We start from the raw sequence: 14,028 nt of genomic DNA on the forward strand, positions 1-14,028 counted from the left end.
AGTGGTGGTGGTGGTTGGTGGTGGTGGTGGTAATCGGAGGTGGTTGTGGTAATCGGTGGTTGGTGGTGGTGATAATCGGAGGTGGTGGTGGTGATGGGCGGCGGTGGTGGTGGTAATCGGTGGTGGGTGGTGGTGATAATCGGAGGTGGTGGTGGTGGTAATCGGCGATGGTGGGAGGTGGTGGTGGGAGGAGGTGGTGGTTATATATATATATATAGGTGGTTATTGGATTGATTTTAAATTAAATTAGATTAAGGATAGGTTAGTCATTTCAATACTTTAGGACACCCCTTATAACTATAGGAAAGGTGGCCTAATAAAACCACGGTCCCTTCAAAAAATACATGGCCCCTAAAAAATCGTTCTTCTCACAAAAATCAAAGAATTGAGAAGCAAGTCCTTTCTTAGGCTTAGGATCCACCAACAAAACTCTTCCTTCTCTTGACCTAGGGGATCTTTCGCATCGGACCATTTTCAGTTTGGTACTCTTGCGTGTCCGGTCATTACTAAGGAACCAATAAAGCCACCAACCGCTGATGGGTCATTTGGACTGACATTGAATTTTCTGAGTTCATGGCACTCAACAGTCCAGAGAAGATCCCTGGATTAGTCGCTGACATTTTCTTCTATATATACAGGTTTCAATGACTCCTAATACATCAAATCCTGCTTGAACGATGAGCAACAAACAAAAATGTAAGTAGCTATAGTTGTGAGGTCAGAGCGAAAGAGAGAGATCTTTGTTCTGTGCGTCTGGACTCTGGATTAACAATTTCCCTCTTATATAGACGTGTATGCGAATTGTTAAGGGGCAACAGGATCATGATTTGATAACATCGTTTACGAGTTACTGCAGTTAATATATATCCCAACTGCCCAACTAGGAGCCTTAAGATCAAAAATACATTTGCCAACTGAGCAACATTAAATGACGAACCAGCAACAATCATACCAGCACGAATAAAGCAGCAGGGGCACCGTTGAAACATTTTTAATATTAATCACATGTGTATGCAGTTGGGGGAGATCTTTAGACTCAAGGTTGCTAATAGGGGTGATCTGTTTGTTTGGGGATCTACCAAAATACAAACAAGACAAAACAACATTTACCTTGGGTTGGTACACCCCCAACCAAATTGGTACCCCATTAGCAGTCTTGTTTAGCCTGTCTTTCCCTTCGAGTATCTTCATTCTTATCCTCTCACCCACACTCATTAGCAGTGGCGGAATTAAAGGGGGACTAACCCTGGCCGTAGCCCTCCCTTTTTTCTTACAAAACCCTACCATATCGGTATTTTACCCCTTACAAAATAAATTTTGTTAAGTTAGTCCACCTGATCCATTAAATTAGTCCACATGTTCCCAGTAATTCTGTCCACCAAAGCCCTATTATCCACCTTCCAAATCAAAAATCTATCGATGGCTTGGTGATTTCATTTGCAGAGTGGGAAGAAGAGAGAACAGAAGAGACGAAGAAGGAAAGTTTAAGGGGCTAAAACATTCAGCTCACCACTTTCACTAGTTTGGTCCATCACGTCCAAAAAATTTGCCGCGGCCTTCGACCGCCTTAGTGTTTTCCTTTTTTAGTCCCCTAATTTAAAAAATCTGGCACCGCCACTGCTCATTAGTGTCTTACCGTACAGGAGACAAAAGATTAAAGATCCATCAACTACTTGCATCTTCCTTTTTTTTTTGGTGACCAGGGACTAATTGTAATTTTTTGAAATCTTAGAAGGGATAATGGTACAAACTTCATGGATGGTGGTGTAAACCCTAGTTAGCAATTCGGTATTTGGGAAACGTACGGAACGGCAAACGTACGAGTATTATTCGGATTTTTAGAAGTCAGATTAGGTCAATAGTCCGGTCAACGGTTCGTGATTCGGCTATGAATCGGTATGGCATACGTACGTGTATAAATCGTTTCAGAAATATGAGTTCGGCACGCAAAATTCGGGGTATGTTAAATGATAGGAAAACACATTTTAGTGGAGAAATGTACGTGGATGACGTGATTTTGCAATATCTAGAATATATAGGTACTATTTTCAATAATGTGCACCAACAAGGTCGTGGAACAGTGGTGTGGATGTTGTCTAACGAGCTTTGGACGCTGTTGTTCGACTCCCCTTGGAATCAGTTTTTGGGGAAATTTGGAATAAAAGATCGTTTGGGCTGATTATTAATAATTGGGTTGCGAAGATGGGCCTATATGTTTGGAGCTAAGCTACTCAACTGTATCCGAACCAATACGGCGAATTCTTATACATATAATCCGCGTATAATTCGAAAAGTTCATAAAACACGCGTACAGGGGTCGGGGTTCCATTCGGACGGGAGTATTATTCGGATACGGCGAATTCTTATACGTATAATTCGAAAAGTTCATAAAACACGCATACAGGAGTCGGGGTTCCATTCGGATGGGAGTATTATTCATAAAATTCGCGTATTATTCGCGAATGATTGGGCAAATTGCTAATTAGGGTGTAAACACCTAAAAGTGTTCAATCCATTGTTTCCCTACAGCAATCAACTCAGCATTTCCTTGAACACAGTACAAGAAACCCAGTCCACTCCTGCCCCGGTAACTGAAATGCACTCTTAAAAAAATGAATGCTTCTGTCATATGGTACACTTTGCAGGTTTTCCTTTACATTTTAATTTACCCTGAATTGAAGTAACCTTACCATGGTTAAACCTTGGGAATTCACCCCAGTTATTATAAAAATCTTATCATCTTTGTATCCACAACTTCACTGGTCTCTTTCTCTGTCAAAAACTTGTTTACACTTCTACTGCTTAACTAGTCTTAACTTAAATTTTCTGGGTGAACTAGAACTAGAAGAAGAAGCTGATGAGGAAGAGAAAAAGGTGTTTCTTTTACTACTCCGTCTCTGATCTTTGCTTTGATCTAGTCTTTCAAATGTTCAATGGTTTTTCTTTTTTACTTTCTAGTGTTGAAATGGTTTTTTCCTTAATTATTTTTTGAATCAGGGGCAATAAATCACCAACGGGTCATGGATTGAAAAGGAGTTTTGTATGGGAAAAAAATGCTCTCAACAAATGGGTAAGATGATCACAATACTCTCTGCTGTCATTGTAACAAGTGATTTTTTTAGTTTCATAAAAGAAAAAAATAAAAAATCTTACATTTGTTTTGCTGGATCTGTGAACTCTGCAGGTATTTCATGAGGCCCCTTGTGCGATTAAAAGGTATTCGGTTTACTTTCAATTAATGCAATTACTATTACAACAACTACCTGTGCATTTTTGGTTTTTTTGTTATGATCCAACTGATGACATCTTGGTATTTTGCTTGATTCACAGATCATTATGCCTTTGGGGTTAAGCATTTCCACGGAAAAGCCATGGTCAAGGCGGACTAATATCCTAGTATTTTTACTTCGATTTCAGACAACTCTGATGCGGATGGTCAGCAATTATAAGGTACAAATGTGATCTTCCCAAACGTATTGAAAGGCTTGAAGGATATTAGAGTTGGAGATGTAACACAAGAGGAAAGTAAACCATCCAGCTATATCAGCAATTTCAATCGAAGAGGTACCGAGTTGAAACGAGCCTAGTCAAGGAGATACAAGTCAAAGCCTAGTTGGACATATTTCTGCTGGAAAGATTGATGAGCGAGAAGTCACTTCTTCCAATTGTGATTTTTAATCTTCCAAATTATTTATCTGTTTATGTATGTAACTTCATTTTCCATTGCATAACTGTATTATTAATTCCTGGTTACCGGCCAGTGAAGGGTGGCAACTAATCAGCTTATGAATCCGGGAAACTCTTCAAAAGTATTATCAAGTTGCATTCTAAGATTTAAATGCAACTTGCACATCTTCATAGCCAAGAGGGATTTGGTTATTTTCCTTTGATAAATCTGTGATTGGGAATACACATAGCTTGGCCATGGGCGTTCAGGGAACACGGATATGGCCGTGGCTTGTCCAGGGACAACCACAGTGGTTGGACCAATGTACGTTTGGTTGCGGCTTGGCAATGGCGGACTTGGCGGTGGCATAGACCAACCACTGATTTTTCATTCGTTGCTGAAAATGCTGATGTTTTTTATTGATCAGTATGGTGTATTGAGAGAAATTGCTAGACCAACAACCTTCGTAGGCCATGAATGCCACGCTCTAGAGGCTTAAAGACTTGTTCCTATAGAATATGAATCATGAAAGAGTTTTACAATTAGCTTTTGAGCAGGTAAATTCCCAATATACAAGATAAAACCCATAATTTCTCGAAAAGAATAAAATCTATAATGTTCAAAACTGAAATTATCAACAAAATATTTTCGATTGTATTCTAGTTTTTGTCATCCAAGTATCACAGTAAGAAAATAATGACCCCCGTCATTTTGTATCTAACAATCATATGCTATAGTAAAAATCAGAAATTCATGAATATGGAATTGTAATGCTTCAACTATCAAGCTATCTTATTTGAATCTGTGATCTGAATACAACATGTATATACTTGATATTAAATTTTACCTGATAGGAGAACAAGCTTAGACTTAGATCTGTGCAGAAAAATAATTTTCAATTCCAACTGTTCTTCAATGCTGCCATCATTATATTGAATTTTCTTATGCCTTTTCTGCCGGATTCTTGTATGAAAGCTGAAGTTCCAGAAAGAGATTAGAGGAAGTAGTCCACAGCTGTTCTGCCAGTTTGGGGTCATAAGATAGAGAAGATGATTTTGTCACCCTTCCCTTTCCCCCAAAGAAGTATTCTCCAGATACTTCCTGCAATAATAGCAGGAAATCCATATTAAACATCTTGAATACAAAGTAAATTTACTTTGCTCGAAACTCGAAAGTGCATTCAAGGCTGAAAAAAATCAGTAAGGGCACTCTTTTTCCTTGCACGTTACAGTAGTGGTGATCATTGATAATGTGTAAACTACTCAAGAATCTATTACTCTCTATGCCAACGGAGCCTAGGAAACAAGATATTAACACATACCAACCATTGGCTCGAATGGGATACTCAGAAGAAGAAAGAAGTGAGTACACTATCTTCTCTATTGGTGCAAGAAAGTAAAACAGCAGTCTACATACAAGTTACCAGAACATGATACTCTGTAGCATCTTTAAAATGAAATATAAGTAAACTGAACTTACTGGAGGAGCGAGAGATGCATCAATTATAGCTTCAACCCCATTGTCAGGAGATTGAAGAAGGCCCAACAACTTAAGGATGCGAATAGCCAGAAAGGAAAGATGTGAAGGAACTTCTCGCATGAGGTTTGTTTCAACTACCCCTGGATCTGCCGCACTGTACAAATTTAAGTAGCAATGATAAAGTAGTTACGATATAAGAATTTCTTGAAAATTGATTGCAGCGAAGGACTGTAACTCCCATGACTACAAGATGCTGAAGCAAAATAATCACCTATATGTTTGACATGAAAACAGAAGCTACAATTTGAGGTTGCACTTGATTCAAGACTGGGTCTAGTAGGTTTACTGACCCTTCGATACAAATCCATTAATCCATGTTCTGGCCATTGCAGAAACCCAATTTAACTTTGTAAGGCGAACACCGCGAAAAGCCAGTAAGAAATCCTAAATTTACTCAACCTCCTACTCCTATCCGTACTTATAGATCTTCTCTCTATGATCTCATCACAACTGCGGGTTTTAGCCCTCACTGTGTAAGCGTGTCATTTGCCTCTGCGTGGTCAAAACCACGTCTGTGATAGAGACATTAAATTCTGCAATGGTGGTGATGGACCTAATGGTGCACGGAAGGACGGATACAGCGTGGGATTGGAATAGAAACCCTTACATACAATTTACGTTAATAATCTATGGGTCAAAATTGTTCCTCGTACACGTCTTTGCTAGAAGCACGCTAAATAAAAAATTAAGCAAATTGAATGTAGAAGACTCTCCGTGTGCAGCATAATTTATGAGAATACATTTGTAAACCAAACTTTATGGTACAACAGCTTTAAGATCCATTACTCTTATAATAAATCTCGCTAAAAATGTATGAGAGACAATGAAAATACATACATGACAGAGACCTGATGAGAATGTCCATCCAAGCAAAATTGCCGATGTAGTTGGAAAGAAAACATCAGTAAGCAAACTGTTGACAAATTATACGTTGCAGTTAGATCTAGGAAAGTAGTACAGCAGTATGAAATAAAGAAAACTCTTCTAAGCTCTTTTTCCATGCAACTTACACTTGGTGTATTCGTAAACTTGAGCACAAGGGTATCTTTTCGATGCCAGGGAGTCGTTCCCAGTCAATCCCTTTCTGCAGACGTCTATACCAGATACTGCAGGATAACCACAATATTTCAAAACTTATTAATTATACATCAAATCAATGGATCTGCCTGACCTCGTTCAGAAGCATACCACACCGATGGGTAAACGAGGTCACATTCACTATGCGAGAAGGAGCACTGCTATTTTTCAGCAGTGGTAAGAGAAGATTGGTAACAGAAAATGCAGCGATGTAATTCGTCGTAATCATCCTGGGATTCAAACCATGAACTTATTAGCATTAGATTCATGGCTTCAAAAGAAAGTGTTATCTCTCAAATTCGCCTATTACTGGGTAACATTGTAGGTTATTGTATACTTCAGGTCAGCGAAACAAACAAGAAACAAAACAACTGCATCCTCGGCTCTCATACAGAAAAGTTGATAGAGACCTACTGACCACAAAAGGCAAGAGATGTTGGAGAAACATGTGAAGTGAGAAATCCAAATCAAAGTTATGAAATCTTTGTTTCATACTGACTAACTAAGATGAGTACCAATGCATATCTCTGTTTTTCAAGGGTCACATAATGGACATCATGTAATTCAACCACCAATCAAGTACTTCAGAGTACCTATGTCTATGCACGTATTACGTATTTCAAGAATGCATATACAAAGAAAAGAAAGGGGATTTTTTTTATCAGCGTATAGAGCGAAAAAAGTATTGAATGTACATAAGTAAACCTAGGTTGTTCCAAGAAATGAGATGTTACTGGTCATAGCCTTCGGCTGTGAATCTTCGCGATGTTGCCAATATCCCAGCATTGTTAACTAAAAGTTGGATAGAAGGATGCATATCTGAATCCAGAAGCCACTGCTGAAGTGAGTTTTTAAACATCAGGATTGACTCAAAAGATGTTAAGTCAACCTGAAATGTTTTGAGATATGCATCTGGTTGTCTACGCTTGATATCTTTGACTGCCTATGTCGCAACCAAGTAAAACATAATAATTAAAAAAAAAAAAAAGGAAACAAAATGGTATATCAAATTTGAAAATGACCCAAACATACCTCAGATAGCTTCTGTGCATTCCGTCCAGCTGCAACAATGATGATGATATATGTAAGTTAGATAGCCATGATACCAAGATAATCCATATCCAAGTCTCCGTAGAAAGAAAAAGTGTTTTTAGCATATCTAGTGCATAAAGGAACACTAGATATAATAGCAGTGCATAAAGGAACCGGGTCTAAAACAGAACTTGACTGAAAGAGAAAGAGAGTTTCTTTCTTTCTAGACATAGAATTTGGTTCCTCAGCTACATATTAAAACTTGAGTTAGGCAGGCTTCCAATCCCAGCTAATATGAGAATACATTGATCATAAGAAAAGCTGTTCTCCATGTTTGCACTATATGGTTACAGGTACAATAGAATTTTAAAGCTCAATTCATCAATTTTAAGCTAATACGTGCTCAATTACCACCATGATTTTCTAGGTGCCACTTGACATTAATCAGCTATGAAATACAAATTAAAAAAAAAGATTGCAAGCGTGAATCGAAGAAATACCCAGAACAACGTAATATCCCTCCTTGGAAAGTGACAATGCAGCTGCTGCACCCAAGCCAGATGTGGCCTGCAATCAATGCACAATAGATTAATAAACTTTTCTGGTCTGGATCGGAGCTCTATTAGTAAATAACCAAGATGTTGACAGATCAACAATCTCGTTTAGCTAATTAAAAAATTCTGACTCAACCCTTCATAGCTATAAATTCAATAAAAAATTCTGAAGTAGATGAGATTACCCCGGTGACGACGCAGACGGGTCGCTTAGCAGCTGATGGAGATAGTTTCAGAGAGCAACGAGGGTAGGATTTACACTTTCGAAACAGGACTTTGTTTAGCCATAGTTGTAAGTAAGAGTAGATGATAGAAAATGTCCATAACACTCCCATTCTCCAGAACTGTATGGAGCAAAGGAAATATAACGAATCTCTCAACTCTATCATAATCTTCTTCATCTTCAAAAACCCAACACGAAAAACTGAACTAAAACCTTAGAAAATCAGTATTGGTTTTCAATTGGGATTTTTCACAAACATGTTAACTGCAGAAAAAGGGTGTTTTAGACTTCTGAGAGTTGTTGGGTTCGGGGACTTTGGTCTTTGGGATTTGTTCGATAGCATCAAGGAACCTTAAAAAGTGTGTTGAAATAGCAGTTGTGTCGTGCAGGCTAATTGCCCCTATAACATCTCAAAATTTCATAAAAACCAACCAAATTTACATTAAGATTGAAAAATAAGTGCGAACTCACTTGTCCATATCTATAAAGTTTATTATTAACCCCACCATGTTATAAGTACAATTTTATCATGAGTAGAAGTAATTGATGCTTATATACGCATGTTGATTATGTTCTGCACATTCTGTGTAAGCAACGGGTGTAAATGTTAGCTGTCTAGATTCTAGAACATGTTTTCGCACGGATAATGAGGTAATAGAGAAAATAAAACGATAATGGTAGCATGCAATATTAGGTGGTCACCAGGTTATGCACGTTGTTGTGTAGGAGTTTATTTAAGGCAAATATATAGCTCACTAGAGATAGAATATAAGGACCAGTTGCAAAAAAAAAAAAAAATTGGCGATCTAGAGAGCGGAAGTTCAAAAAGTAAAAGTGTGATATAGTATGAAAAAATGATTTTCGAATCCATCACTGTTTTGGTTTTATTTACAAACATGGCGTCCAAAATATCAGATAGTGTGAGAATTAATGTGTGAGTGGATCCACTCTTAAAAGTAAAAGAAAAAATTATGTTAAATTCAACTTTTAGGTTAAGCATTTACGAATTTTTCACGCAGGTAACGGTAACTAAAATAGTCAAATTGACGCGCTGATTATATTCTTGTCCCATTTCAGATGTTAGTTATAAGTTCGTCCTTCAATTTTGATATTCCAGACTCTATAAACAATTCCGTGCATATTTGATGTGTTGACGGAGCGTCGCTTTCTACTTGAGGAATACCATGTTTGTTTACTCCTGACTCATCTGAGTCGTCTGGATCTGAGTCATCTGAATTTGAGTGAAATCACCTGACTCATCTGGATCTGACTCGATATGTTTGTTTTAAATCAGATCTGACTTATCTGACTCAAAAATATGTGAGTCAGTGGTTTGGTCCCATAAGTCAGGGGTATTTTGTTACCTGACTCAAACGGGTCTGAGTCAGAGGTCGAGTCAGATCTGACTCAAAATAGAAAACAAACGGTTTGACTGCTGATTCGGTGCGAGTCATGGGTTGAATCAGACCCAGACACCGAGTCAGATGCAAACAAACAAGGACGAGAAGTTGCAGCCCTGCTAGTTTATAAACGAGAGAAACAATGTGATATTCAGTTATAGGTATCTGTTTCGGAATTGTAGTTACCTAAAATCTGAGAGAGGTTAGAAGTGGGATTCCAGGGTTTCCGAAAGTGAGTTATGGGAGGTTGAGCACGAACAGACTCAGCCTAAACCACACACAATGGCTGTTCAAAGGCTGCTTCAGTCACAAGGAAGAGGTTTAGGGATGGTCTTAGGGAAGGAAGCAGACGAAGAGAGAGATCAGAAAATTTTAAGGTTTGAAGAAGAATTGCTCTGAGAGGTTATGAGAAAGATGATCGTAGCTTGGAAAATAGATGACCTATTTATAGCTTAATTCTCTAATCTCAAGTCGGTGAAGATAAGGATTGCTTTCCGTGTCGTGCGAAACAATTCTCCCGTCTCTTCAGGAATAGGGATAAACTAGGTCGAGTTTATCTCATTATTCCATTGCCTTTAATCTCTTCTGCGGTGAGAAATAAGCCGGGTATTTCTCACACGTGCCGTAGACCGCTAGACCAAAACTCTAATTGATATCCCCCATTTGTGTGAATGTGAGTCAGCCTTTGTGATGATGTGTTGAAAGAGAAATATTCTCTTTAGCCGAGTTGGCCAACATAGAGAGATATTCTCTGATTTGTGAGATTAACTAGGATGAGTCACGTGAAAAGGCATGGAATTCCTTAGGAATCATGTGCAGAGTGTGAGAGGAGCTGAGGATGATCTCCCTCTCTCTATGGCCTGTCACATATGTCATGTGAAGACCGTATTATCGTTTGTGGATCCCTTTGTTGAGCATGCGGAGCTCAAGAGAGCTTATCCACATTTTTGGATAGCCATGTATAGTTCAGGCTCAAATTACTAACCGTGAGTGTATTTGAGAGGCTGAGAAATAGGCTTGAGCACTAGGTAAGGTGTGTGCCTATCATGTGAATCTATCCAAAATTTTGAGGAGATATTTGAATCTCTCTGAGGTTTTGTGAAGATATTTAAATCTCTCCGAGATTTTGCAGACGGCTCAAAAATCTTTCTGTGATTTTTGCAGAGAGATTTGAATCTCTCCGAAATTTTGCGGATGGCTCAAAAATCTCTCCAGGATTTTTGCAGAGAGATTTGAATCTCTCCGAGATTATTGCATAGAGATTTGAATCTCTCCGAGATTATTGCGGACGACCCAAAATCTCTCCGAAGATTTTCTTAATGGATCCGTATCTCTCTGTGGTCAGTTGGGACTCGGTATGGATAGAGAGAGAAAAGGCTTTGTACGCCCGATTAATGTCTCTGCGAGACTTTGGCTCACTTGTCTTTGACCAGCGTATCTTACAGATATGTGCTAGGAATCAACTATATGTCCATGTGATGAGCCAACAAGACCAGTGTATCTCGAAAGGATGTTCTAGGAGTCCGTCGAAAAGGCTCAGAGGTAGAATAACCAGCGTATCTCGTGGGGATGTACTAGGAGTTATCCGGAAACCTCAGTAAGTCGAGTCAGAGCCTAGAACAGACATGACCAGTGTATCTCGCGATGATGTACTAGGAATCAGGCTTTGATATCAAATAGGGTGAGTCGTGCTTACAGGAGGTATGCAAATCTCCGCTCTGGGTTATAAGTCCATTGGGGACGTATTTACGCATCTACAACGCCTACATGACCAACAACATCTCACTGAGGACGTATACTAGGAATCATGGCATCACAATCAGATGCGTCTCGCGAAGACATGCTAGAATTGTGGTTGTTCTGGTTCATAAGTCCGTCGGGACGTTTTACGCTCTACAGATACTACGTGACCAGCAGTATCTCGTTGAGGATGTGCACTAGGAATCATGGCATCACGACCAGCAGTGTCTCGCGGGGACGTATACTAGAAATCGTGACTAAGGATGCCTTGAAGACCAAGGGCTTAATCTCTCCCGTGAGAGTTGAATTCTATCTATAGGGTTGAAATGACATTTTTGCGCTTTATCCCATCTAGATTCTGAATCCAGGCTTGTGTTGTACCCTAATTTCTCTCTTCTTCGCGTCTGACTCCTCCGACATTCTAGAGAGGCTTGACAAGGCTTGGAAGGCGTGCATCTATCTTGTGGGGTCAGCACCTTGTGTGATGAGATCTTGTTTAATTCCTTGTACCAATCAGACTTCTCTTTATTAGAGAAAGTACATACCTTTGAAACTAAGGGTATTTTCGTTAAAAACCACTATGAGCTTGATTTTCTTTGGCATGAGAGAAGCATGGAGCCTCCCTACGCATAGTCTCGTCTTGAAAGAGGGATTGGCGCATCTCTGGTCCTGGTTTTGGAAATCATGAATCCGAATTCCCTGTTTTGAGCCAGATTCCCTTTATTTTCCCCGAAGTTCTGCTTTTCTGGATTCCGTTTCAATCCCATCCTTCTTCGAACACTTAGAGAACTCAATATTCACGTGTATGAGTCCCTTTGGAAGAGTAGATGAGAGCTTGGTCGGTTTCTAGCTGTATCAAGGTTTTCTTCTTCGAAAATACTCAAAACCACAATATAAGGGTATTTTGGTCAAAATTCCTTATGAGCTCGTTTTGTCGTTGAAGAGTAATGAGCTAAAAGGGATTGATAAAGGCTTAGATAAACGTCTAAGAGAATGGGAGATGCCCAATCTCCTCTCTTTTTTAAAATAAATCTTTTTTTTCACACAATTCTTGAAATTAGGGATTTTCCGCCAAAACCCTAATTCTCTTCAACTTTGATCCCTCTGCAAAAATCCCGATAGAATAAATTACGTCCCACTGGCCTAGGAGAGTATCATCACGAATGAAAAGGTCTTGGACACGACTTGTAAGAGTTTTGGAAGTAGAAAAGACCTTGGTTTCCTTATTTGAGCCAAATTAGGGTTATTTTCCTCAAAACCCTAATTCTCTTAGACTTTCAATCCTTCTGGAAAAAAAATCCGAGAGAATAAGTGACGTCCCATTGTCCTAGAAAACTATTCCCACACATAGGAAAGGCTCGGACACGGCTTGGAAGAATTTTGGAAGGAGAAAAGACCTTGGTTTCCTTATTTGACCCAAATTCTTTTCGATTTCCTCTTTTAGCTCCATGGAAACCGATCCACCATCTTTCACGAATTCTATTTTCATTAGAATTCCATATCTTTGGCTATGGCATTCATATATATACGCATGTGCAGTTGGATTTCGTGAACAGTTTTGTTTTCTTCTTTTATAGAAGAGCAGACTTCATTCACATTATCTCTTCTTTTGACTAAAACTTCCATCATGTTTTCAAACACGCTCAACGTTATGTCCTCCAGTGATATTAACAGTATCAGAGATTCCTCCCATTCTTACCAGAGTTCAATGAAACCCGCGAACTCTGTTACCTCAGCTGTAAAACGCAAATCTTCTGTGCAGGTATACATCCCTACTCTTAATTCACTATTTCTCGTTTTATTGCTTCACATTCTGACAGAACATGTATTTCTGGAAAACTACATAATGCTCAGGCAAGTGATCCCGAACACACGCCAGAGTCCCCGGGCAGGCGAACCAGAACTCTTTCTTGCCAAGCTATCCTGGAAGAATTCCACGATAAACTCTAGGTTGGTCTTGCGATTTTGTTCCCAGGAACTTGATTCATTAGAGCTCAAGCTTTAGTTCTTTAGTGATAAAGCCAGATTTAAAGTGCTCAAAATAGTCGTCCATGCATATTCGGCTTGGAAACCTAGAACCCATGTTATGGAAAGAAATAGAAAAAGCTAACCGACGCAAAAGGAATAACTTGATTCTGATTCAATTAGGTTAACCAATTAGGCATGCACTTTCGATTTCAGTTTTCCAATTCGTTGCTCCTCATTGTATAGTAATCCGAGCTGATAAGGGAGTCCTTGTATTATTTGGACTCTTGACATGACCCAATGTTTAAACGTCATCCCTTGAGTATGATGGCTTCAGTAGATCTCCTTGAATTAATCGGAAACATGCCTTTCAATTGATTTTCCGTTTATACTCTTCCATTATGAATCTAATACTCTTCATAACACTAGGTTTCTAATGCAAAGGAGAGAACCGAAACTGGTAGTGGAATAGGAGTTACCCTGAATTCGAGTCATATCATAGAGCGTAACCCTCGTCCTCTGAAATATATTGAAGCGAACGTGGAAGCTCTAATTTCTCCTTCACTTACGACCGTACCCGCCAAGTTGTCTGGTGATGGTTTGACGGGCGGACTTTACTTCGTTCCGAGCATGGAAACTTCTTACCCTGGTTATGAAATTATAGGTGGCTTTCGCGTTTCAAGTCGTCATGTCTTGCTGTATTTAGAAATATAGGAAAAATTTGGTCATGTTGCTACTACCGAGATTTTAAAACACAGACCTCTTCTTGTTACGTTTGTGGACGAACTTTTGTCTACTGTGGAGGAAATGCGTTCAAAATCCTTCAATGAG

At 39.1% G+C, this 14,028-nt stretch overlaps 1 protein-coding gene, 1 long non-coding RNA gene and 1 pseudogene across 2 annotated transcripts; 1 reads left to right on the forward strand and 2 right to left on the reverse strand.

The window, feature by feature from the left end:
• LOC113337977 overlaps positions 1-14,028 on the reverse strand; it is a 76,146-nt pseudogene that overhangs the window by 23,287 nt on the left and 38,831 nt on the right.
• Positions 2,767-3,815, forward strand: LOC113338025. The gene is made up of 4 exons (XR_003354522.1): positions 2,767-2,874; positions 2,998-3,070; positions 3,185-3,216; positions 3,331-3,815. It is a non-coding gene; the product is annotated as an uncharacterized LOC113338025 (long non-coding RNA).
• Positions 4,261-8,441, reverse strand: LOC113338022 (dehydrogenase/reductase SDR family member on chromosome X-like). The gene is made up of 9 exons (XM_026583547.1): positions 8,055-8,441; positions 7,816-7,882; positions 7,316-7,344; positions 7,018-7,226; positions 6,395-6,513; positions 6,217-6,312; positions 6,044-6,119; positions 5,147-5,300; positions 4,261-4,768 (listed from the first exon to the last, which is right to left on the reverse strand). Exons 1-9 carry the CDS (start codon positions 8,268-8,270, stop codon positions 4,610-4,612), a joined length of 1,125 nt encoding a protein of 374 aa, XP_026439332.1. The 5' UTR covers positions 8,271-8,441; the 3' UTR covers positions 4,261-4,609.

Source organism: Papaver somniferum, unplaced genomic scaffold, assembly GCF_003573695.1.
Source record: "Papaver somniferum cultivar HN1 unplaced genomic scaffold, ASM357369v1 unplaced-scaffold_18, whole genome shotgun sequence".
Lineage (NCBI taxonomy): Eukaryota > Viridiplantae > Streptophyta > Magnoliopsida > Ranunculales > Papaveraceae > Papaver > Papaver somniferum.

Coding starts and splice junctions, on each gene's coding strand:
- LOC113338022 (XM_026583547.1), bottom strand. CDS start 8,270: ATGAAGAAGATTATGATAGAGTTGAGAGATTCGTTATATTTCCTTTGC. Junction 6,514..7,017: donor ACAGCCGAAGGCTATGACCA/GTAACATCTCAT, acceptor TTTGAATCCCAG/GATGATTACGACGAATTACA. Junction 4,769..5,146: donor ATGCATCTCTCGCTCCTCCA/GTAAGTTCAGTT, acceptor CTATTATTGCAG/GAAGTATCTGGAGAATACTT.